Source organism: Pecten maximus, chromosome 4 (assembly GCF_902652985.1).
Source record: "Pecten maximus chromosome 4, xPecMax1.1, whole genome shotgun sequence".
NCBI lineage: Eukaryota > Metazoa > Mollusca > Bivalvia > Pectinida > Pectinidae > Pecten > Pecten maximus.
Genome location: NC_047018.1, coordinates 44,485,655 through 44,510,244, shown reverse-complemented (window position 1 = coordinate 44,510,244; position 24,590 = coordinate 44,485,655). Strand labels below are relative to the sequence as shown.

Sequence of the window (24,590 nt, the reverse complement as noted above, 5' to 3'; positions counted from 1 at the left end):
ATAACTGTTCTATAGAATATTCATCTGTTAAATCATACACACTAAGTCAATATTTACACTATGAGTAAATAATTAATACATATACGCATTAGGAAAAATCAATTCAGAAAAATATCCCCTATTGAAGGAAATAACAAGAGGCCCAAGGGGCCAGTATTGCTCACCTAATTCTACAGCAACTTTGAAGTTGATCTAGGTCATTTCTGCAGATACTATTCTGATTACCACTTAATTCAAATATCAGAGTAGGCTAGGTTTATTAAAGTCAAGTTAAGGTCATTTATTTGAACAAACATGGTAGCCCTTCATCCAAGCATGATTCAGGGCCTAATATCAAGTGCCTGGGCCTGGTTATTGATTTTTTTACTGAAAAGATGTTTTAATATTTTAGCCAATTTTAGCCTACCTTCAATGTAGGTCAAGGTCTTTCATTTGAACAAACTTAGTAGCCCTTCACTCCAGCATGCTACAGGCCCAATATAAACTCCCTGCGCCTCATGGTTATTGAGAAGAAGTTGTTTAAAGAAAAAGTTGACGCAGGACAACGGACAGCACACCGTGGCATAATTAAAGCTCACTTGCCCTTCCGGCAGGTGAGCTAAAATTTCAATTTATAAAGGTAGGAAAACTAAACCCCAGAGGGTAATTGACATTAGGGAAATATGTGAGCATGTACCAGCCCCACATTAATCATATGCAAGAGCCCAATATTAGTTATCACATTTGATCATGAAGCGGCATACAAGCAGGCAGAAGATTGTGATTGGAAACAAGCTAATATAATGTATCAATATTTCTGTGTTTTTTCCCCCGTGGATACCATACACACTTAAGACTATTTGAACTCTTCAGCTCATCTCCATGGACACTGATCACTTCAGACAGAATTGATACCCCAAGCTGATGAGTATTCATGCCTACACGGAAATTACCAGCCAGCCCCGAGATGTGAGGATGCCAAGGATTACAACAGTACAAGCTGGATGTGCTAACTACAACATCATCATTAAAGGTGCAGGAGAATCTAGCTGGTGCCAGAATCCGACAAGATTGATGATCTGTTGCCATGTGCTGCGCTTCTTCAATCACGCTACCTGTATATACCTGTATCTGTGCTCGTTAGCAACATCGATAAACAAGGGTTCATACATCATCATCCTGTGACATTCTCTTATGGTTATTGTTGTATAGTTACTCAATAAAATCACTTTTAAAGTCATGATTACTTGTGAAAATTAATGTTATTGTAGCATGTGACATCAAAATCACTGTTAGGTAATTCATGATACGTTTATCAAAATTGCTGTTATTTTCAAAATTACTCCTAAAAATAACTGTCATTAAAACTGACATTACTTCTTATCAGAATCATTAACTGCCATTTTTCTATAAATATATACTTGTCAAAATCACACTAGTCGCAATTACTCATGTAAATCATTGTTTGCCAGCTAAAACAAATACAATTTTCCAACAAATTTCTAACACTGAGTTATAAGGACAATAATTTTTAACACTGCGACCAGGACAGCTAACTTTTCTGATGAATTTCTGACACTTTCACCTGGGCAACCGACTTTTTTTTGTTTTTACAAATTTCTTACAAATCACCAGGACCATGGACATTTTCTAACTTTCTGATAATTCAAGGTCACAATGAAAATGGACATTTTCTAACTAATTTTTGTCACTTTCAGTCTGTCACCATTCAAGGACAACCAAATTTTTTTCACAAATCTGACACCATCACTAGGAAAACTAACTTTTTCTACCAAATTTCTGACACTGTGTCACCAGGACAACAAACATTAAAATTCTACCAAATGTCTGAACCTGTCATTGGGATAACCAACATTTTCTGATAATTTTCTGACATCGTCACCAGGATAACCGACATTTTTTAACAAATTTCTGACACCGTCACCAGGACAACCAAAATTAAAATTCTACCAAATGTCTGACCCTGTCACCGAGACAACCAACATTTTCTAATAACTTTCTGACACTGTCACCAGGACAACCACCATTTTTTGACAAGCTTTTTCCCGGCTAACACACTCACTGGTGTTGTTGACTTAAGTGCAATTAGATATACAAGTGTCCATACACTGTGACTAAAGGCAGGGGAGAACTAGTACTACTACAATGGAGTCGATCACTACCCCAGAGTGGGACACACAAGTTGTAGCAAGCCTGATATTGATTGTGCCCCAAAGTCGACTTGTTTCCATGGAAATAAGGATTTTAATATCTGTACGTCTAGCTATGGTTCCTAAACCCTTCATCTGTAACGTGTCAGGGTTTGGGATGCTTGACTTTGTTCCTTAGGCTGTAGTAAATGTTTCCATCAACTGGTTTCAGGTCTTTACCAATATGAATACATGTATTTATCATGGGACATGGCACTTTTATGTAAACACAAAGTGCTGATCATCAGTTTTGTAAGCGGTAGTGGATCAATAAATACATCTGACAAAATCACATTAAGAAAAGACAGCTTTTAATTCAATAGGAGGTACTTCAAATCCTACAGCTTCAACAGTATGTACTTCAAATGCTGTAGCATCAATAGCAGGTTCTTCAAATTCCAATTAGCTTCAACAGCATGTACTTTTGAATATTACATTTTCAATAGCAGATCATTCATATCCTACAGCTTCAAAGCATGTAAATCAAATCCAACAACTTCAATAGCAGGAAGCTAAGAGACTACTTCAAATCCAACATCCCCAATAAGAGGTATTTAACCTTCAAATCATAAATATACAATAGCAGATGCTTCAAAGCCTACATATTCAGTAGTTGGTAGCTATAGAGACCACTTCATATCCAACAGCCCCTATATAGCAGCTACTTCAAATCCTACATCTTCAATAACAGGTACTTCAAGTCCTACATTTTCAACAGCATTTACTTTAAATCCTACAGCTTCAACTATTGCTTCAAATACTACATCTTTAATAGCAGGTACTTCAAGTCCTACATTTTCAACAGCATTTACTTCAAAACCTACAGCTTCAACAGTTGCTTCAAATACTACATCTTTAATAACAGGTACTTCATGATCAAGTCCTACATTTTCAACAGCATTTACTTCACATCCTACAGCTTTATTCTTCAAATTCAACAACCCCAATTGAAGTACAAATGTATTTTGAATCCAACAACTTCAACAGCTGGTATTTTAAATCCTACAACTTCAATAGCAGGTTCTTCAAATCAAAGTAATATGGTACGTACATATTCTAGTAATGGTATCTAACAATTCAGGGATTTTTTCATGCTGATGGACGTGCAGTGACTACTCAATATTATAAGTAATTATAGGTGGATAATCAGCAATCTTTATGAGAAGCCTAATTACCATGGAAGCCTGAACAAGTTCGATTAACAGTATTTTTGGAGTTACGGCTGGTCCTTAATGCATTTGGCTGTGTAGTGCCAAATCAATATCTGGAGGAATAACCGTTGAATTAATTTCAAATTAGCGTGAAGAAGTCCAATAACTGATATTGCAAAGCTATTTCCTGGATTTGCTTCATGAACATTTCTGTGTGTAAATATCTGTACATATTTATCTCTATACATGTTAAATTTCAGAACAAAAACTAGTGATAATTTTTACTTGCAGGTACTTGAATAAAAGGTTAATCTACACATATACTATATTCTAGAACATCTAACTTCTATCATATATACACATATACTGGGTACAAGTTATATACATTCAGGAACTCTTGTTTAATTAAAAAACACACTAAGCATAATGGGTATTGCTGTAGCAATACATATACATTGTATGCATGTCACCTACCAGCCCCCACTAGCTATTATAGGCTTTTACCAGGGTCTAAAATAATTATCCAAATCCCTTAAGGAATGAACTAGCCTTGAGAACACTGACAATATTGATTTACTGAAAATAGTAAATGACCTTGACCTAACAACCCTGGAACTGAACATTACTTACAGGAAAGACGGAGAAGCAAACTTCAGTTGTCCTCCCGTCCTGTCCCTCCCCCATATGACCTTGAATCTGGGTCGAGGTCATTTCTTTTTGCAAAAATCATCATGTGCCATCCTAGGCACTTTATACACAGCTAAATGTACCTGGTACCTGTGAGGCAAATGCCTTCCTTGAAGAAGTTGTAAGAGTAATTTAACAAATTTGACCCCTATGACCTTGAATATGACATAGGCCAAAGTCATTTCTATCATTAGTGGTAGTCATTCCAGGAACCTAACTTTCAGCAAAATATCCTGATTCTAGGCCTTTTGGTTAATCATGCATCAGTTGTTTAAATGTTTTGGCAAATTCAGCCACTGCATTTGATAATGAGCCAAGATTGTTTCTTTTTTGGTAATATTTGTCTGGTTTCATCCCAGGAATCTACCAGCCAAATATTGATTTGTGGTCTTTTGGTTTTCAAGAAAAACATTGTTGAAAGGAAGAAGTTTATGCCAGACAGATTGCAAAGTCTACAGCATAAGCTTGCTTGTCCTTCAGAATAAGCAGAGATAACAATATTTTCAAGGTTGCAGCCAGACTTGCCCTTTAGAATAAGTATAAATAACAATATTTTCAAGACAGCAGTCATTTTATTGTCACATTATGATTGGATATAACCTTTAGGACCAACTACGTATCAATTGCCAAACTCTCTAGTTGAAGTTCTATCTTTCTATCATCGATTCAGGAGGAGTAGTGATAAAGAAAATTGTTTATGAACAAACAACAGACACTGCACCATGAAATAAGTCAAATTTTCTAGACTTTTACCATTAAGGTAACTATGACATGTGATCTAATGGAAATTATCAAAACCAGACATGTAAAACGTTTGTTTGTTTTTGTTTAATGTGCTATTAACAGCCAGGGTCATTTAAGGACGTGCCACATTTTGGAGGTGGAGGAAAGCCGGAGAACCCGGAGAAAATTCACCGGCTACGGTTAGTATCTGGCAACTGCCCCACGTAGGTTTCGAACTCGCAACTCAGAAGTGGAGGGCTAGCGATGAAGTGTCGGGACACCTTAACCACTCGGCCACCGCGGCCCCATAACAAGGAAATTACGATTACTGTACAATATAATTGTTTTAATTGGGAGCTCATCATATAAACGTTGATAATGACAACACTGTTTCATAGTACTATCTGTACATACAGTCTCATGTTGTATTCTGTAACTATTGAGTCATAGGAATGGGAAATAAGCCAAATATTAAAATACCATCACGGCTTTATGTTCATTCTAAATGACATCGCTGAACTATCTCTGAATTAAAGCAAAATGACATATAATTACACCAGGGCCCAGTTGTTATTACCTGAATTACTTAATTAAAGAAAATTTCATTTCACATTTGTTGTAAAACCTGCACGGTGAGTTATATCATCTTTAAATTATGCCATTTAGAAGAGAATTATGAATTACAGAATTTCATAAAGTTTTGTCAGGTTAGCTCTACCAGAAATTATTATATCAGGATTTGATAAATGTTAAAATGTGATTAGCTGCTAATCACCTTTTGAACAACTGGGCCCAGATATAAAGTTCCTTTGTATAGTACAGTTAAACTGATTCCAATACCACGACTCATGAACCATGTATTGAGACATGTACATGTACAGAATATGTATTGATATCCCCATGTTGCTACTTCCTGGTCTCTGCCAGGCAGCATGCATTCACAAGATCAATTACCATGACTGAATATATGTAAATTCCTAGTAAACAATGACACACATGCCTTAATGCGTTGATTAATTATTCATTCCATAAAAATCATTCCATTGTTTTGCAAACATTCTGAAGCATCCAATTTCAAATATATTTTCGGAGAAATTTAATGGAATTTGAGATGTTTTAGCAATATATAGATTTTTTTTACAACAATTTTAAAGTTGATATCAATGATTTCAATGACAAAATTTCTGTGAAGATAAAGTATCTATGGAGGATATTATTGTAATGAATGTCAAAGTTGAAAAAAAATTCTGTGGAGATAAAGTATCTATGTGGGACTATTGTAATGTCTTTGTCAATGGTGAACAAAATGTCTCTGGGTGACAAAGTGTCGGTGGCAACAAAGTATATATGGGGGACTTATAATTGTGTAGGACTATAAGTATGTGTGGGGGACAAAGCGTAGGTGGACGAAATCGGTCGCGGTGACCTGTACCCTGGAAGCCTCGTTTTCACTAGCTCTCAGTCGCTTGATGATAAAGCCATTGCGAAACATACATGTACTGTGTACACACTAAGACATCTTAGAATGGATTAACAACTCGACATAAACATCGATAAAACAACTCACTTTATTAAGAAGTTATCAAAAACACAACTCACCGATTCACTAGCCATACAAATATATACCCTGAAATGTGCCCTCAGGCGCCTCTCGGTAACACGGTCATGATCACCAGGGCATGACTTCCGAACTTCGTAAGATGGGTTCGTACTATAGTGGTAAAATAACATGGAATTTCAGCCGACGGGACCGCTAAATTGGTTCGTTATAGACAATATTTCGCTATGTGAAATTCGCAATATAATAATAGATTTACATACAAGTAAGAGAGAGAATAGCTGGGGAATTGGAATCAGTTCGTAATATCCGTAAAATTGCTGTAAGCGTGTTCGTACTAAACGTGTTTTACTGTACGTGTATATGGATGCTGGACAAACACACAGCTACATCATAGATACTGGACAAACACACAGCTACATCATAGATACTGGACAGACACACCCAGCTACATTATAGATACTGGACAGACAGACAGCTATAATATATGGATGGTCACACACATAATTACATTATGGATGCTGGACAGACACACCCAGCTATATCATAGATACTGGACAGACAGACAGCTATATGTCTATATCATAGATACTGACTGACATATTTTGGAAGCTAGACAGATACATGGCTACATCATAGATACTGGACAGACACAGTTATATTAAGGATACTGGACAGACACAGTTATATTAAGGATACTGGACAGACACAGTTATGGTTATTATGGATTCTGGCCAGACACACAACTACATGTAATGGAGAACAGACAGATGTTTGCACCTGTACAGTGTGTAATGACGATACAAGTGAATACAACAGATCACCGAGATGTATCTACCTGTAAGGCTCCGTCCTGCCTCATTCCTTCCGACAAGTGACACGGGTAATTAATGCTGTGTTCAGCCTCCCTTTCACTTCCAATCAGCTAAACAGTCTCTAAACAGTCTCGTGAGGGAATGTAAACAAGCAGATATCACCAAGTCTATTCTGTCCTCAACCAAAATTCAATAATTCAGTTCAAAAATATTTTGATGCCAAACAAAGCTGTGTCCACCAGTTAATGTGTATGTACCTGTCACACAAAAACTGGTTATGGTAGAGCACACCTCTGTCACACTCCAGCAACACACATTTACATAGAACAGCAATACTCCCACACACCAACTCCAGTCAATGGACTGTCAATAATCACGTTTTGTGTGGAACAAACAGCCAGGCAAATGTGATAATGAGACCAGCATCTGCAGGCAGAGAATTGATACTACAGTGTGCCTTGTTAGTGCCCCCACAAGTCAAACATACTCACAGTACAGTACTGGTCAGCCAGTGACAGCCCAGCAGGTACCTGACACTCACAATTACAATTTCTGACACTCATATCTTTAATACCAAATTTTGTTACATCATGAACCGTGTGTGTGTCGTGTGTTTTTACCAGATTTCATGGACTAAACACAAAATGAATCCCTTTAGAGAAATGGAAGGTTGTAGAAAAATCAATAGACCAGCCATGTCTGTGATACAGCATAGGACAAGCTTGGTGTCTAATGAGAAACGTTGACACATATATTATACAAACAGGATCCTGATGAGTTTGACATCCACAATATACTCATCAAATGCCATAAGTCTACCATTATGATGTTCATTATCAATTATCGTTGAGTATCTTTCTTATAAATACATAACGTCAGTGTTTTTTTTGTTTTTTGTTTTGTCTACATATATTGATAGGTATATACTGGGTATATAGGCCCATTCCCAATTGTTAATTTTTCCAAATGAAGTCATCTGTTTTCCCAAAGATTTTAAATCTTTAACATATTTAATTTTATGCAAGGACATGAACTAAAGCAATCTTATTTCCCCATTAATTCTCTGTAATCTTACACCTGTACTCTACATCTGGTAGTAATTTTTCAAAATTGTAAAAAAAAAAAATATGAATATTAATAAGATTTATTTATTCATTATAGAATATTAAATACCAAAATGATATTTTCATTTTGCCCAGATATATAGGTGAAGGCAATCATAATACAACAACTTTTTAAATCACTGTCGGATGTACTTTTAACATTTTTTATCACACACTAGATAAATGACAAGAATAATGATATCACAAATCCAAAAAGAACAGCTTTAAACATTTTTATACACAACCCCTGACAAAAGATTTACATGTCATACCGTGAAAACATGATACCAAAATTTATAGAAAACATAAGTTAATACAACTTTAAAATATAAATTTCGTAATTATATAGATACAGTATTATGGTGAATAATGAATTCAAAACTGCATCATGTATATATACAGCTGTTTGAACTTTCAGTAAAATTCAGAATTCAAGTCAGGAAAACTAATTAAAACAGGTCTTAACGAGAGTAAAATACACAAGGAATATAGGAAATGGCCTGATTACTAATTCAGTTTTTTATTGTTTTCACAGATATTAGATAATTCTGAAAGAACATGATGGTACCTGGACTAGCTATTCAGCAGAATTTAACTGTTATGCAGGGTTAGCTAGGATTTCATTGTTGTTGCCAAGAACTTTTTAAGCCAAAAAATCCCGCAGCTTACACCACCATGCCACATCCAAATTCTTAAAAAAGAACATTTAAATGGCGCAGTGATAAATAGGTACACCTGCATGCGCTAACACCCTGATCATAGTGACAAATTTTAAATGTTTATTATTATCAATGTTGAATATAATTTACTTTAATGTTTTCTGATAACTTAACAAGTTGCTTGTTTCATGATATTACAGAGTCATTATGTAGGTCCTAAAACAATTATTTCATTGGTATATCTGGGGAAGTTGTGTTACATATTGTATCAGACTATATTGAATGTATTAGATAGTTGTTTATTACATATATTTTTACCAGAGAAATATTGAAAATTATTCATGCTACACATTCGCGAAAAATATCAAAATATTAGCCACACTCGTTATATATATTTGGTATTACTGAAGACTGTATTAGGTATCCTCTGTGTGTACGTATGTAAACAAATTGCCATTGTATATTGTAAAACATACAGATTTTTTTTTTTTTAATATAACTTAGGTGCTAATGTATGTATGTTTTTGTAAAATAGGTGAGGACAAAGGGTAAATTTTAAATTTATTAGTTATAAAATGACCTGCAAAGTAATAACACAATACAACACCTGTGAATATGAATGTTAGCCAATGCAATAAAACAGATCCTCATGATAACTGGCCTGGCCATAGCCAACCAATTTACTCCAACACCTTTGTGGCCTGTACTGGTCAAACATGTTAGCTCTGACTGGCATAATAAATAAAGGATGGTACTAGACTGTTGGTGCAATTCAATAATCAGAGTGTTTAGTTAACACAACTGTTCACACAAAACGGGGTAAATTTACAGCCTGCCATACAGGGCCATGCCAGCATCTTACACATCTGATCACATGTATTTCATCATTAGGTCTGCAGGTCGAAAGTCTTTTCCAAAAGTTTAGAAAATGAATCATCACTAAAGTTTATGGCATATATCATAATATAAATGCATAGTGTGCTGGTAACAGCTGGAAAAAAATTATTCAACATACAAACCCACTAGTTATACTCCAAACAATTATGTTGACAAGTTTTTGCATTTTCTTCAAGGCAATGGCATTTGCCAAAAAAAAGCAAAAAACAAAAAACAAAAAAAAAATCAATCTTTTTATTAACATATGAAGTGCTCTGACATTTCCAAAACAAGGTTTAATATAAGGTTGGGTCATTATCAGAAAGTTACCACATTCAATATTGAAAACAACCTAAAATATAGCTTTCTTTAACCGACAACTTTTAATTTATCCATGGTTTAAGTATAAACAATGTTTGGAATAGCGTTCAGATGATGTGTCCAAAACCTGGCATGTCCTTAAATGACCCTATAAACAACGTTCGGACTAGCATTCCAATGATGTGTCCAAAACCTGGCAATTTTTTGTCCTAAAATGACCCTATAAACAACATTCGGACTAGCATGCCGACGATGTGTCCAAAACCTGGCATGTCCTTAAATGACCCTAATGAAACTAAGTCCTATTAACAGCAGAACCAGGATCAAATTAGCCCTCATTTTGTTCTATTAACAGCAGAATTCAAAGCAGGATCAAATTGAGGCCACATTTAATGTGTTCTATATACAGCAATTAGGTCATAGTTAATGATGTGAGCTTATAATTAGACGGTTATTAGCAGAACAAGGAACAGACAAAAATGGAAACAATATATACATATTCACATGTTAAACCATATGGTGCAAAAGTATGACTGACCTGATTTTTAACTTTTGTCATGCATGAGTAAGTTGACAAACTGAACATGATTTCTATGCATATGTTTTCCTGATCTGTAGATTCTGTACATATTTGATACATGATACATGTGCAATGAAGTAAATAAAACATGTACTGTTCATACAATACTTCTAAAACCAGAATTAAGCATACATTTTCATTTCTGTATTTTTACAAAACATTACAAAACATATGGCAAGTGTTGACCTGGTTTGGTTTGGTTTGTTTTTGTTTAACGTCCTATTAACAGCCAGGGTCATTTAAGGATGTGCCAGGTTTTGGAGGTGGAGGAAAGCCGGAGTACTCGGAGAAAAACCACCGGCCTACGGTGTTGACCTGGATGGAAGCACATAATGGATTCACGGGACGAAGAGTATCCACAGAAAATCTATATTATAAAACAGGTGACTCCATATCTTTACAGGATACAAGATTTTAATACCAGATTAAGGAATTGTACCAGGTAGATACTGAGCTGTTAGTCTAGGGGAAAGGAGTTTGCATTTCCACTTTGCAACCTGATAACTAATACCCCTAATGTAAATATGAAAAAAGGAATCACAGAAAATATAAATGAGAATACGGTCAACTGATTTATTGTCAGACATTTGGGTGTAATGGATGATGGAAAATACAATGCCCAGTCCAGACCTGGATACAGACCTAGGACCTCTCAACTCTTGACAAGCTCTAGTGTAGCAGGAGAGGAGAAAATGTAGTGGCCAGACTGGGGTTCAAACCCAGGACCTCCAAACGCTAGCCGGATGCGCGTGCTCTACCAATTGAGCTACCTGGTCACCAATGGTCGACCCAGTCCAGTCCCGCTACACACCTCCCTCCTTTTTCCCCAAGTCTTCGCCCTCAAAGACACATGAGACCCTTATACCACCATCGTGGGTATTTTAGCTGGGTGCTAATTTTGTAACAGGAGAGGAGAAAATGTAGCGGCCAGACTGGGGTTCGAACCAGGGACCTCCGAACACTAGCCTGATGCACTACCAATAGAGCTACCTGTCACCGATGATCGACCCAGTCCAGTTCCGCTACACTAGTGCTCTACCTGAAATCCGCAACAAGCTATCGGAAAATTGTAAAGCGCAAAATATTTTTCTTAAGAATTGAGGAGATATCCGTAACTTTTTCTTTGTTTTGGGGAGATAAATTAATTAACACACTTTTTAGATGCCAATTGTAATGTAGGCCACCGATATTCAGCCTAGTCCATTTTAGCTGCGATAACGTAGCTCTGGACGACGGACGGACAATTTCTGACAGATGCCTGATGGTCGGAGTGCATTGTAGGCAGGGTATGAATATTTGTTCTAAGTCCAGTTCTGCTACACTCTAACTCTGTCAACAAAGTCTTTACCTTTAAAACACATGTGAGACCACCATGAAACCTTATATATTTAGTTGGATATTGTCTGGTGTAATAAGAAAGGAAATGAGCAATGACCACACCTGGACTCGAACCCCGGACCTCAAAACTCTAGACGACACTTTAACCAAAACAAGCTAACTGGACATAGGCGATCAACTTATATAATTAGACCAATTCTGCTACTGATGCAATTGAGCATATATACAGTGTACATTAGCTTATACATAATATCTAAGTTATTGATCAATTAGGAAATAGTTAATCCTTTAGCCACTTATTCTATAATTAACAACAACCAGTCTGAATGGATTTTTATCAGATGAAGTAAGGTAAAATACCATTATTTATAAGGCAATATTAAATTTTAATGTTGCCAACTTTTCTCTTTAAAAGGATTTTAATATAAATGACAACACTTGTGCATAGTTTGACAGGTATAGATGTATATTATATCACAAGCACCTGCTTCTTGTTTGTATATATATGTCCACCCCCTTGGCACTAGCTACTCCTAACTATATAGTAGGATTAGGGGCTAATATTGTTTGTTTCTTTTAATATTTTTTTTTCTATTTATAAACTGTATAGTTAGCTACCGTTAATAACTGTAAAGCGCAATTCACATAAATCAATATGACTGTGGTAATTAGAAGCTGACATAAGACAAAATCATTATTTATGACTATGCCGATGCCCGATCTGTAACAGAAACCCTCAACCCACATATAATGGTACAGTGATTAGATTCTTATTGATCGTTTTATCGCTCATACTGGACTACAACACCTAGTGTGTTATTGCAATAATAAATTTCAAAAAAACATTCATAAATGTGAGAGGAGTGAATAAATATTATAGCTGTTGTTACCGTGAAGTATCTTTGAGCTGACTTAAGGCAAGAGCAGGATTTTCTGTGCTAGTCGGTACTGAGGATGTGCAGCCGATGTTGTTGTCGTTCAGTTGTCTGCTTCAGTGGTCATTTCCGGTTCACGACCGCCCGGATGTTCCTTCGTGGCAAAAGGGGCGGGGCTGAGTTTACGAATGTGATTTAAACCGCGCGCTATTTTTAAACTTATTAAATTACTCGAACACGATGTTTTCATATAGAAGGGAACAGAGTATCGCTTTTTTATTCCTTAGCTTGTTTTCCCAATAATGGACATCGATTATCTATCATGTATACAGTACTGTATATACTTGCAATGATAAACCGTAAGGTTTACAGTGATAGGCCTAAATGAATTGATGAATCAAAATACTAGATTCACAGCTCGATCCTGTCGTCACCTTGGGAATAGGGTAGCGAGAACATTTAATTAATTCACCGAGACTGAGTATGTTTTGACACAGAATTCGGAACACGACTGCCATGTTAAAACTGTATGTGGAATTCACAGCTTGCAATAAGATCGAAAAAGGTATCTTCTTAACACTTTTTTTTCATATTAATATATATGAATTTAATAGAGTAACATATTAAATTAGGTTATCAAATGTAACTTCATTGCGATTCGGTTCCTGTCATTAGTATGCCGGCTATTTGGTTCCCGTCATTAGTGTGTCCCAAAATTTGTAAAGGAGTTCTCTCCCTTCGTTCTTTACACTTCCGGTGATCAGCCCGACATTTACAAAATTGAAAGTAATTTCAGGGAGTATTGAATTTGATTTTAGATGCCTATTTTCTTTCATCAGTAAGAAATAATGATCAGTTATTAAGGATGATTAGTTCATCTGCAAGTGTCGACAGTTTTTTTTGGAAAAAATCGCAGTATTTGTAAGATGTTAACGGATTTTAATTTCCCCCCGATTTCACCGGCCATAATACCATGCCGGTTTTGAAAATCCGTTGAGTAACATTGAAAATACTGGTTCATCAAATCAAAATGTAATGGTTAGATAACTTTATAGTAATTCATACATTTATTGTTGTTATTTACCATCTTTAGAAGTAAATGTTATGTTTTGTTGTCTTATAGCATGGTCGATTCTCGTTCTTGGTGGGGCATCATCGGGATTCGATATAATCTGATATTATTTAGTGTAAACTCTGTTGTATAATAGATAACATAATATTTTAAGGCAATTTGTCTCATGTTGCTTCGTTTCCGTCGTTAATGATATTGTACACATGACAAGCGTGAGGGCCTCGAACACGGCTGTCTTGCTCAAGTCCCTAAAGTAAAATGTTTGTTAATTTGCGCTTTTAAAGAAAAGTGACAATAATGAGTGGCCCCTTTCTTATTTACGCTAATATTTCATCGAGTTAGCCATATGCTCACATCAGTCCTTTTGAGTTGTAGTATAATCCACAATGCCAAAAAGCAAAACAACTGCTAGACTCCCAGGTAGGAGGCCTTCACGGAGACCAGCCAGATTCACTCGGGATAACGAGACTGATGTTCAGGTGGAGGGGGAACAACCGAGGGAGCCCTCGCAGGCAGCCGGCAACTCTACATTGTCTGAGGAGACTCTAGATACCATCGTTGAGAGGGTGGCCGACCGCGTAACACCGCAACTCATACAGGCTATAAGCGCCACTAGGACTAGTACTGAAGGTAATGTAGATTCGCCACGGCGAGATTTTGACACAATTGACAATGTGGTTGGTGACTTCAGTCCTTCATTACACCAAGTGAATAGCTATGACAATGTGTTGGGTTTTAATGTGTCGGAATCTATCCGTCAAAAAATCCTTGATGGCCAATACATTGACCTCAGTCTGTTACTACACAATTCCGTAACACTAAATGACAATGAAAAGCAGATATCTTTTGTCAATGGTCAATTAGTTTTAAAGTCAAAGTCAAAGCAGCCGAAAATAGTTGACATTGATCAATGGTCAGATGCTTTTCTGACTTTTATATCTATTTTTATTACAAGTCACCAGGACGAGACACAGGGTCTTTTAAAGTATATGAATACTGTAAGGCTCGGAGCGAAACGGGTTGGTAATTTGGGGTGGAAATATTATGACGAGCAGTTTCGTTTAAGGAAAGCTTCTCGCCCGGAAATGCAATGGGGCCTCGTAGACCAAGAACTTTGGCTGCTATACATGTATTCATCTAGTCAATTCAATAACAAGGCTAGCTTTCAAAACTCTGGGCAGCAAAAAGCTCGTGAACTAAAATGTTACACCTTTAACTATGAAGGCAATTGTTCAAAGTTGCATTGTTCCTTTGCCCACAAATGTCTTAAATGTTCTGGTAATCATCCCCAAATCAAATGTAAGTTAAATGTTCCTAAACAAAGTTCTAATTTTAGATCCAGCATCTCCACAGCCAAGTCAACTTTCCCAGCACAAAGTACACCAAATGGACCCCCAAACCGAGTCACTGGCCCTAGGTCATACTCCAATCAATAGCATGCTTTTGAAAAGGTTTTTGAAGGACCATAAGGATAGGGATTTGGTTGCTGAGGTGGTTGATGGTTTTACTGAGGGGTTTCACTTACATTATGATGGTCCTAGAGAAAGCAAACATTGTCAGAATCTCAAGTCTTCACAGGATAACATTGATGCAACTTTTGAGAAAGTTTATAAAGAAATAAGGTTAGGAAGGATCGCTGGCCCCTTTATGACCTCTCCTATTCCAAACCTTAGGTTATCCCCTATTGGTTTAGTTCCAAAGAAAGATGGTACATGGCGCCTAATTCAACATTTGTCGTACCCTCATGGTTCAAGTGTTAATGATTTTATTGACAAAGATCAAGCTTCGGTTCATTATTCTCCTTTTGATAATATTTTGAAGGTCATCAGATCTTTAGGTACTGGGGCACTTCTTGGTAAGATGGACATTAAATCAGCCTTTAGACTTCTTCCAGTGCATCCCTCAGATTTAGATTTATTAGGTTTTAAGATAGGGGACAAGGTTTTTATTGATAAATGCTTACCAATGGGTTGCTCCATCTCTTGCTCACTTTTTGAAAAGTTTGCTTCACTCCTTCAATGGATAGTTTCTGATCGGTCAAAACTAGCTACACTGGACCACTACTTGGATGATTTTATTTTCGCTGGGGGTAGAAACTCTAGCAACTGTCAGGTTTTAATGTCAACTTTTTCAGAAGTGTGTGCAGAAATAGGGGTACCTATAGCTGAGGATAAAACTGCTTTACCATCACAAGTTATGGTTTTTTTAGGTCTTGAATTGAACACTTTGGAAATGTCAGTTAAAATACCAAGTGATAAGTTAGCCGAGTTGAGAACTATGCTACTAGAATACTTGGGTAGAAAGAAAAGCACCCTGAGAGATCTGCAGGTTTTAGCGGGGAAACTTAATTTCTGTGCCAGAGCCATACCCCCTGCGAGGGCCTTTATTAGAAGATTGTATGATGTCATGTCAGGTGTGAAATGTCCCCATCACTTTATTAGAATTACAGCAGCTCTTAAGGAAGATTTACAGACTTGGTTATGCTTCCTTGATTGCTTCAATGGGTACTGTGGTATCGCAGAAGTTGACTGGGTAAACGATTGGGAATTACAATTATTCACTGACAGTGCAGGGGGTGATAAGGGCAGAGGTGGTGCAGCTTTCTTTTCACCTTCATGGGCTTTCATTGAATGGCCTGCTCATTGGGTGTGCTCTGAGGTGATTAGAGATATCACATTTTTAGAATTGGTTCCCATTGCCATGGCTATCTTTATGTGGGCATCAAATTTTCAGAATAAGAAGATTGTACTGCATACAGACAATGAAGGGTTGGTGGCTATTTTAAACAGGAAGTCGTCAAAATCTATTAGAGTAATGAACTTGTTGAGGCCTTTGTTGTTAAAGGCGATGCTTCACAATATACAGTTTAAAGCTAGGCACATTCCCGGTGTTCACAATCGTATTGCTGATGCTATCTCTCGGCAGAAATGGGACAGTTTTCAGCAGCTAGCTCCAGACGCAGAGAGTCAACCAACCCCAATCCCAGAGTCTTTTCTACAGCTGCTTTGCAACATGAATCTGAGCGGTTGTTGAATAGTTCCATTGCCCAGTCGTCCAGGAGAGTTTATGTTAATGGTTTAAATCACTTTGAGGGCTTTAGGAAGCAGTATGGCTTAGAGTTAACCTGGCCACCATCACTGTTACATGTAACAAATTTCATAGCTCACTTATCCAAGCTGGAGTTGTCCCCCAGTACAGCAAAAGCATATATCTCGGGCATCAGTTTTAAGTGTAAAGTAGGGGGGAACGAAGATATTACCCAATGTTTCATTGTCAGAAAAATGCTTGCAGGGTTTAATAGAAGTAAAGCCAGAAAGGATACTCGTTTACCAATTACTTCTCAATTACTGTCAAAGTTAGTCAATATCCTACCAGTTGTCTGTAAATCTGGCTATGAGGCTAGGGCATTTGCGGCAGCTTTTTCTCTGGCTTTTCATGCATTTTTGCGTATCGGGGAGTTGGTGTCTCCAACTTCCAGTGGAAGTCCGAGTCCGCATGTGTTATGTAGTTCTAATGTTCGCCTCGTTAACTCCAATACAGCACTTGAATTGAAGTTAGTTTCTTCAAAAACTGATCAGCTTGGTAGGGGCACCATTTTAATGCTTCCAGCAACAAATGCTAGTTCATGCCCAGTTCAGCTTATAAAGATTTTTCTTAAGGTTAGGCCAGATTCAGTCGGCCCACTTTTTTGCCATTATGGGGGTTTACCTATTACCCGCTTTCAATTTCTCTCTGTGTTGAGGAAAGCCTTGAAGGCCATTGGTGTGGGGGGTTCGGATTACAATACTCACTCTTTCAGGGTTGGGGCTGCAACTACAGCTTCCATGAGGGGATTCTCTGACACTCAAATCATGGAAATGGGTAGATGGGAGTCAAAAGCTTACACGGGCTATATTAGGATACCCACTTCTCGTTTTAGTTTGTAGTTTTTAAATGCATTCTGCATTTTGTAAGTTTTTGTATCATATGTTACACAAAGCTGACTTTCAGCTTAAGTTTTCAGCGGTTCCAGTTAGTATTTGGTTAGTGGGATCATCCATCATAAAGAGAGCCTTTGTACATGCGAGAAGTTCTCACGAGGGGATTGATTTGTCTCTTGGACGTCACCTGGCTAACATTTGGTGGCAAGGTAAGGGAGGAATGAAGATTGCTGAGATTCCCAGAAAAATCAAGCAAATGTTGACTCTTGACGACCCTCCTCAGATTTTAGTGGTGCATTGTGGCGGTAATGATATAGGTTCAACCACTTCTTGTGTATTGCGTCACAGAATATTGGCTATTTTAAAAAACATTTACACATTGCTCCCTTGTACCAAAGTGGTTTGGTCCCAAATTCTTCCTCGTCTGTCGTGGAGAAATGAACGTTGCTCTCTGGCATGTGAAAAGATAAGATGTCGAGTTAATAGCCAAATTGGGGCTGCTGTAATACGTGCTGGGGGATGGTATTTCAGATACCCTGAAATATCTGCTACCACACCAGATTTATTTTTACAGGACGGGGTTCATCTAAACAGCCTAGGTAATGAGCTATTTTTATTTCGTATACAACAAGGGTTACAGAGAATGTTGTTGGACAAATTACAGCCGAGCGCTTCCCCTGATTTTCCAGAATGTGGCCCTTGGTTGATTTTTTAACTGCATTGTAAGGTGGCAGATGCATCGGGGTTTGATTGACTAAATTTATCAGTAATGTTTTGTTTGCAGCTATCTGCTGGTTGCCATACTCGCCCTAATCTAGGGTCGGTAACTAAGCTTTGTGACTAATCTGGTCAATTTGATTTTGGTGACTAATCTGGTCACGCTGACTAATCTGGTCAATCTTGCTTCTGTGACTAATCTGGTCACTACGACTAATCTGGTCATTTTGTTTTATTGTGACTAATCTGGTCACACTGACTAATCTGGTCAACCTTTTAATTTGTGACTAATCTGGTCACGCTGACTAATCTGGTCAACATTTATTTGTGACTAATCTGGTCATTATGGCTGTTCTAGTCTTTTAGTTAGTTATGGCTAATCTGGGCCCTATAATTCATCTGGTGATTGTGATTAATTTGATCACAGCTTAATATTGGTACTCCTAGAATTTTAATTTGTATGTATTTGTTAGATATAAAACATGTCATTCATTCTTATTTAATTGTCATTTTGGTCATGGCTTCTCATTCCCCAGTTGTTGGGTGTTCCTACCGTCACTGTGGTGGCGGTGCCTGGTCTCTGCCTTCAGTTTCTTCAGTCGTGCTTACCAGGCATTTGGCGGAATTTTAGGAACACCTCAAATGTTTCCAATAGACTTTGGATTTTTCCTGACTAGCAACAGGTGAATGATCAATTTAATGTTGCACATATATATTTCTTTATTAATGCTACTACCCATATCAAGGGCTTCTGTTCCCAGAGCTCTCGAGGGTTTTTGGATCATAGTAAATCCATTTGGATAATTTTGCTATTACCCATATCATGGGCTTCTGCTCCCAGAGTTCATGAGGGTTATTGGAAGCCATGACCTTTATAGGCCAATTAAAAGTATTAAATTATTTGATGTCGTTTGTTATTCTTTTACTATTTGATAAATGAATTTAATAGAGTAACATATTAAATTAGGTTATCAAATGTAACTTCATTGCGATTCGGTTCCTGTCATTAGTATGCCGGCTATTTGGTTCCCGTCATTAGTGTGTCCCAAAATTTGTAAAGGAGTTCTCTCCCTTCGTTCTTTACACTTCCGGTGATCAGCCCGACATTTACAAAATTGAAAGTAATTTCAGGGAGTATTGAATTTGATTCCCACCCTCCCTCCCATATTAAATATGTTTTGAATTTAAGTGTTACAGAGTACTGCTGTTGTTCTGTTTGTTTTTGCAGTGTCGCAGTCCTCTATGATTCTTCAATCGTCATGGCTTCCTTCCTTACCAGTGCCGAATTGGTAAGCGGAATTTTAGGAACACCTCAAATGTTTCCAATAGACTTTGGATTTTTCCTGACTAGCAACAGGTGAATGATCAATTTAATGTTGCACATATATATTTCTTTATTAATGCTACTACCCATATCAAGGGCTTCTGTTCCCAGAGCTCTCGAGGGTTTTTGGATCATAGTAAATCCATTTGGATAATTTTGCTATTACCCATATCATGGGCTTCTGCTCCCAGAGTTCATGAGGGTTATTGGAAGCCATGACCTTTATAGGCCAATTAAAAGTATTAAATTATTTGATGTCGTTTGTTATTCTTTTACTATTTGATAAATGTTATATAGAGAGTTATAATCATCACTTAGTATCAAATAAGAAAAAAATGTCTACTGAAATCAAACTTTTGGAAAATATTTGTTCAGCCTTCTACAGGAACAAGATAATAAGGATTATATATATATGGCTGCTTTTGAGGTGTAATATTTACCCATTTTTCAATACTGGATATATGAAATTAATTGTTTAGCAAGACCAAGAAAAATATACTCCACAGAGTTGCCAAAATTTTACTGTAGAGGCAAATACGGAACTATTAAAGGCTCATTCCTTCGTTTGAATAAAGTTTAGGAAGTCAAAATTAAACTTACTGGAAAAAAATTATTTTTCCAAGTAGTAAAAATTATAGTTTTTACATTAATACGACAGTTTTACTCTCAAGGTAAGCAAAGTTCTTCGAGTATTAAGTCCTGAAAATTCTTAATTCGATCCGAAGTATCACTAATTACTGCAAAGACATATGGTTTGTATACGATACGCCTTTTCCTTTGTATTTTTTGTGTGTGTGTGTTTTTGTGTTTTTTTCATTTCTTGTAGGCGCAAACACTCATATAAGTATCGTTCGGACATATATTTCACCAATAGAAATTGTGTATACTTCTGATGTCCGAACGAAGGAATGCCCTTTAAAGTCTTCATAAAAAAATCGCATTACCGGAGACAGGGAATCTACCATCCCCCTTCGAGGTTAAGGACGACCAGGGCGTATAGTACACCGAGTTGGAAATCGGATTATGAAGTTCTAGCCCGTGTTTCCTCTGGCCCTGACACCATGTCTGGTGTTAGGGCCAGAGGAGACTCGGGCTATACTCCAACGTACACGGTCTGGAGTCATATGATCAGGTACATTTTACGACAATATGAGACGACATGACAAGGGTAATATATCTCCTGATTCGCATGCAAATTTATCCATGTTAAATACGAACTTCATATTCACGAAGTTAGGCGCAGTTGAATCGACTAAAAATAACAAAGCATATGGCATAGACTGTCAATGAAATTAAGATTAGATGTTCATTATCCACATTGAATGTTTCGATTCCGGAGTGGTACCCGGTAAGTGGCGAAAAGGGATAATGAATCCCATAATTAAGCCCAATAGTACTGACCCCACAATAACTTACTGAGGAATATAAATATACAGTCTATCCCATGTAAAGCTCATTGCAGTATTTTAAACAGTCGAATAACGAAGTGGCTAAAATTGAATGATAGAATTAGTTGACGAGCAGTGTAACGAAAAATGGTAGACAGACCATGCTTATAGTATAAGTTATTACGTATTGGTGTCAAAGGTAATGTATATTACGCTTTTATTTCACTTTATGAAGACGTCACTTGTTAAGTCAAAATTAACGACGTCATAACTCATGAGCGGAATCGGCGCACAACGTGGATTTAAACAAGGTTGTTTAACGTTACTGCATTTTTTTTTACACAGATATAAATAATCTAGCTGAGGATATGAAAGCTTCTAACCATTGTCTATATTAAGACGAAATCTGTGTTTCTTCGTTGTGTTACGCTGACGACATCGTTCTAATGGCTTCGAATGAAAGGAACCTTCAGAAATTATTGGGTATTGTTGCAATTCGCAACAAATCTTAAGTAGTCAACTTTCGACCTTAACACACTAAGCAAACGGGTGTCCAGTTTACAAGTGAAAAGACATCATGGAAATTACCAGCAGTTATAAATATCTTGGTCTTTGGTTTGATAAACATTTAGATCTAAAGTTTGTCGTAAAAGAACTAGCTAAATCAGCTAGTTGAGCTCTCGGTGCCTAGACATCTAAGTTTATTTGTATGTAGTAAATTATACGAGTCTTCTTGCGGAGCCTATCTCATTTTACAGTTTTGCCATTTTGGGATAGTCCGAGCATCGTGCTATCAATATAATGTACACAGAGCGATAAAGTTATTTTTAGTATCGGGAAGAAGTTCTTCTAATCTAAGTAAAAGAGGCGATATGGGTTGGTTCTCTTGTGTTTCCAAACAACGAATCGAAGTTTTTTTTAGATTTTGCTGTGAACAAAATCCGTGAGTAATGACCGGATTCTGTTCAAAGTTTATTCATGTTCTTTAAGGAAAGGCAAGCCACAGGATTCGAGAGCAAAAAAAAAAAGCAAGTAAGCATGGTATTACCAGTATCGTAAACAAGTGCAATCAATGATCGCGAAGCCCACGGCAGCAGGAATCACACTATGCACTCATATTTTATATATGTATAGGCATGTCATTTTGAAATTTGTACGTCATGGCACATTTCTTAGTTATTGATGTTGTTTTCTCGTAGAAATATACACCAAATTAGAAGGGTGTGAGTTGTATACTTATGGGCTTACAAGCTTTCCAAAAACGTACCCCAAAAACTTTAAAGTTGGTTTTGGTGCCAAAAAGGTTAAGTCCACAAAACGGTAAAATGCGAAAAAAAATACAATTATTTTCTGCATGATTTTGCCATAACATCACTTCTAGACCTCTAATGAATGTATAGACCAAATTAGAAAGGTGTGAGGTGTATACTTTTGGACTTATAATATTTCCAATAACTTACCCCAAAACCTTTAAAGCCTTCGGGTGGGACGCCGACGCCGAGGGTGCAACATTAGCCCACCGTTACTCGTAATCAGTGAGCTAATGATGCCTCTAATTCAACCAAGCCTGGTATATTAAAAATCAAACAAAAAGTTTCAACGCTGATGAAGAGGTTTGTTTTTCCAGCCTCTGGTGTAATACAGGTTCACATTAACGAAAATAGACATATCGTTTATTTTAAAATGATTTACAACCGGGGCCTTACGTCACCACTTTAAAGCCGAGACCACACCCTAGTATATTGGCTAAGTTAAAAAGTGGCAGCTTACTGCTCCCCATAGAGACGGGAAGATATATGCGCCTTATCACTCCATTGGGCAATATACTGTTATTTTTTTGTGATTTTAAGGTTGAAATCCATGTGAATTAAGCTTTTATTCTGATCTTAAAGTTGCTAATCTGTATTAAAGACCCAAGTAAATTCTTTTTGCAATAAGTTTAACCAAAAATGACTCGGGTAGTCGTCGGAGAATCGAACCCCGGTCTACTAGGTTGGAGTGCGACATCCACGACGCCATCTACACAAATAAATTTCATTGGAGTACGGGAGATAACTCTCATTCCACAACAAGTATGGTTCACACAAAAAAGTGCCCAAAATTAATTTGAAGGTTGTAGGGAATTTCGCTACGCCAGTGTGCGGTTGATATTTCTTGATACAGAAATCAACACCGAGAAACAATGGGACGGTATTTATTTTTAATCTGTGCAAACGGGTGTGACCGAGTTTTAGAAGGTACGTCACCAAATGCAAATTAATGAGTTTGTTTAAACCATGGACTATTTTTGCACGTCATCTGGCAGTCAGTATACCAAATGGGGACTGTTACTTCATTTAAATGAATTTGACAAGTTAGGTTTAAAAACGAGACTGTTTTATTTTAAGATTACTATGTTTACGTATTCTTTGAAAGTTCACAACTTTCATACGAATTTGTCTTTAACTAGAGAACCTTCTAAACACAAACTGACTGGTAAAATTCAATCTCTTAAAAACCGATCCTTTGCCTATCTAAAACACCTAACACGAAGATATTACCGATATTAAGTTCAACAAGGTGATTTAGAATTTGTAGATAACCACAAGCCTGTAGGAGTTACTCTAGAGGCAAACTGTAAATTGAGTAGCCACAAATACAACATATGTAAAAATTATCAAAGCATGTAAGTATACTGTGTAAGCTTGAATTTACCTTGAATCTTCCATTATTTAAGTATTGTTGTAAGGTTTTGGATGGGCACTTTCTTATATCGCAGACAAATTGGAAATAGTACAGTTAGAATCTGCTCTAATAATGACAGATTTACCATCGTGTGTAGTAGGAATTCCCTGTGCGGGGAAAGAACCGCTCACTAAAATTTTGTTGTTCTAGGAAGAAAACTGCAACTCCTCTATACATTCATTCACTAACAAATTAACGCCATGTTGTTTATACTCCTTGTTACCTCCCTTGGTCTCAGAAAAAAACACGCACTTTAAACAATTCACTCAGCAATACATTATAGACTCTAACATATTCTGACTCTCTCCCTCTCCCCCTCTCTCTTTCTCTTCCTCAATGAAATAATAACATTTTGAACGATCCGGAGAAAGCAAATCGAGGCACGTAAAATGGGATTTTGTCCTTTCTTTTCTTTTTTAACAGTTTTTTCTTCATACTTCGCCCCTGTGAGGAAGGCTTTGGGTTCTGTCCCGTAACCGAAACATACCCCTGCCTTAGAATAGGTAACCCAGCTGATGGAGAGCTTTATCACTAACCCTCCACCTCTGTAGTGCGAGTTCAAAACATACG

General features: G+C 37.0%; 2 protein-coding genes across 3 annotated transcripts in view; one reads left to right on the top strand and one right to left on the bottom strand.

The window, feature by feature from the left end:
• Positions 1-12,995, bottom strand: part of LOC117326204 (ras-related protein Rab-3-like) — a 61,015-nt gene extending 48,020 nt beyond the window's left edge. The window contains exon 1 of one of the 2 annotated variants that reach the window (XM_033882853.1): positions 12,891-12,995. Coding sequence is in view for 1 of the 2 variants with exons in the window: in XM_033882852.1 (XP_033738743.1) it covers positions 7,147-7,170 (24 nt within the window). In the remaining variant the exon portion in view is untranslated. Of the gene's footprint in view, positions 1-7,146; positions 7,391-12,890 lie in introns of those variants that run through there. The other variant, XM_033882852.1, reaches the window with a different exon arrangement.
• Positions 12,996-13,654: 659 nt separating this feature from the next.
• Positions 13,655-20,158, top strand: LOC117326202. The gene is made up of 2 exons (XM_033882848.1): positions 13,655-14,577; positions 19,813-20,158. The coding sequence occupies exons 1-2, from the start codon at positions 14,334-14,336 to the stop codon at positions 19,875-19,877; spliced, it is 309 nt and encodes a 102-aa protein (XP_033738739.1). The 5' UTR covers positions 13,655-14,333; the 3' UTR covers positions 19,878-20,158.
• Positions 20,159-24,590: the final 4,432 nt, after the last annotated feature.

Excerpts from the sequence above, each read along its gene's own strand:
- LOC117326202 (XM_033882848.1), top strand. The coding sequence starts at position 14,334 with ATGCCAAAAAGCAAAACAACTGCTAGACTCCCAGGTAGGAGGCCTTCA. Across the intron at positions 14,578-19,812 it reads CACTAGGACTAGTACTGAAG|TGTCGCAGTCCTCTATGATT; the intron begins GTAATGTAGATT and ends TTGTTTTTGCAG.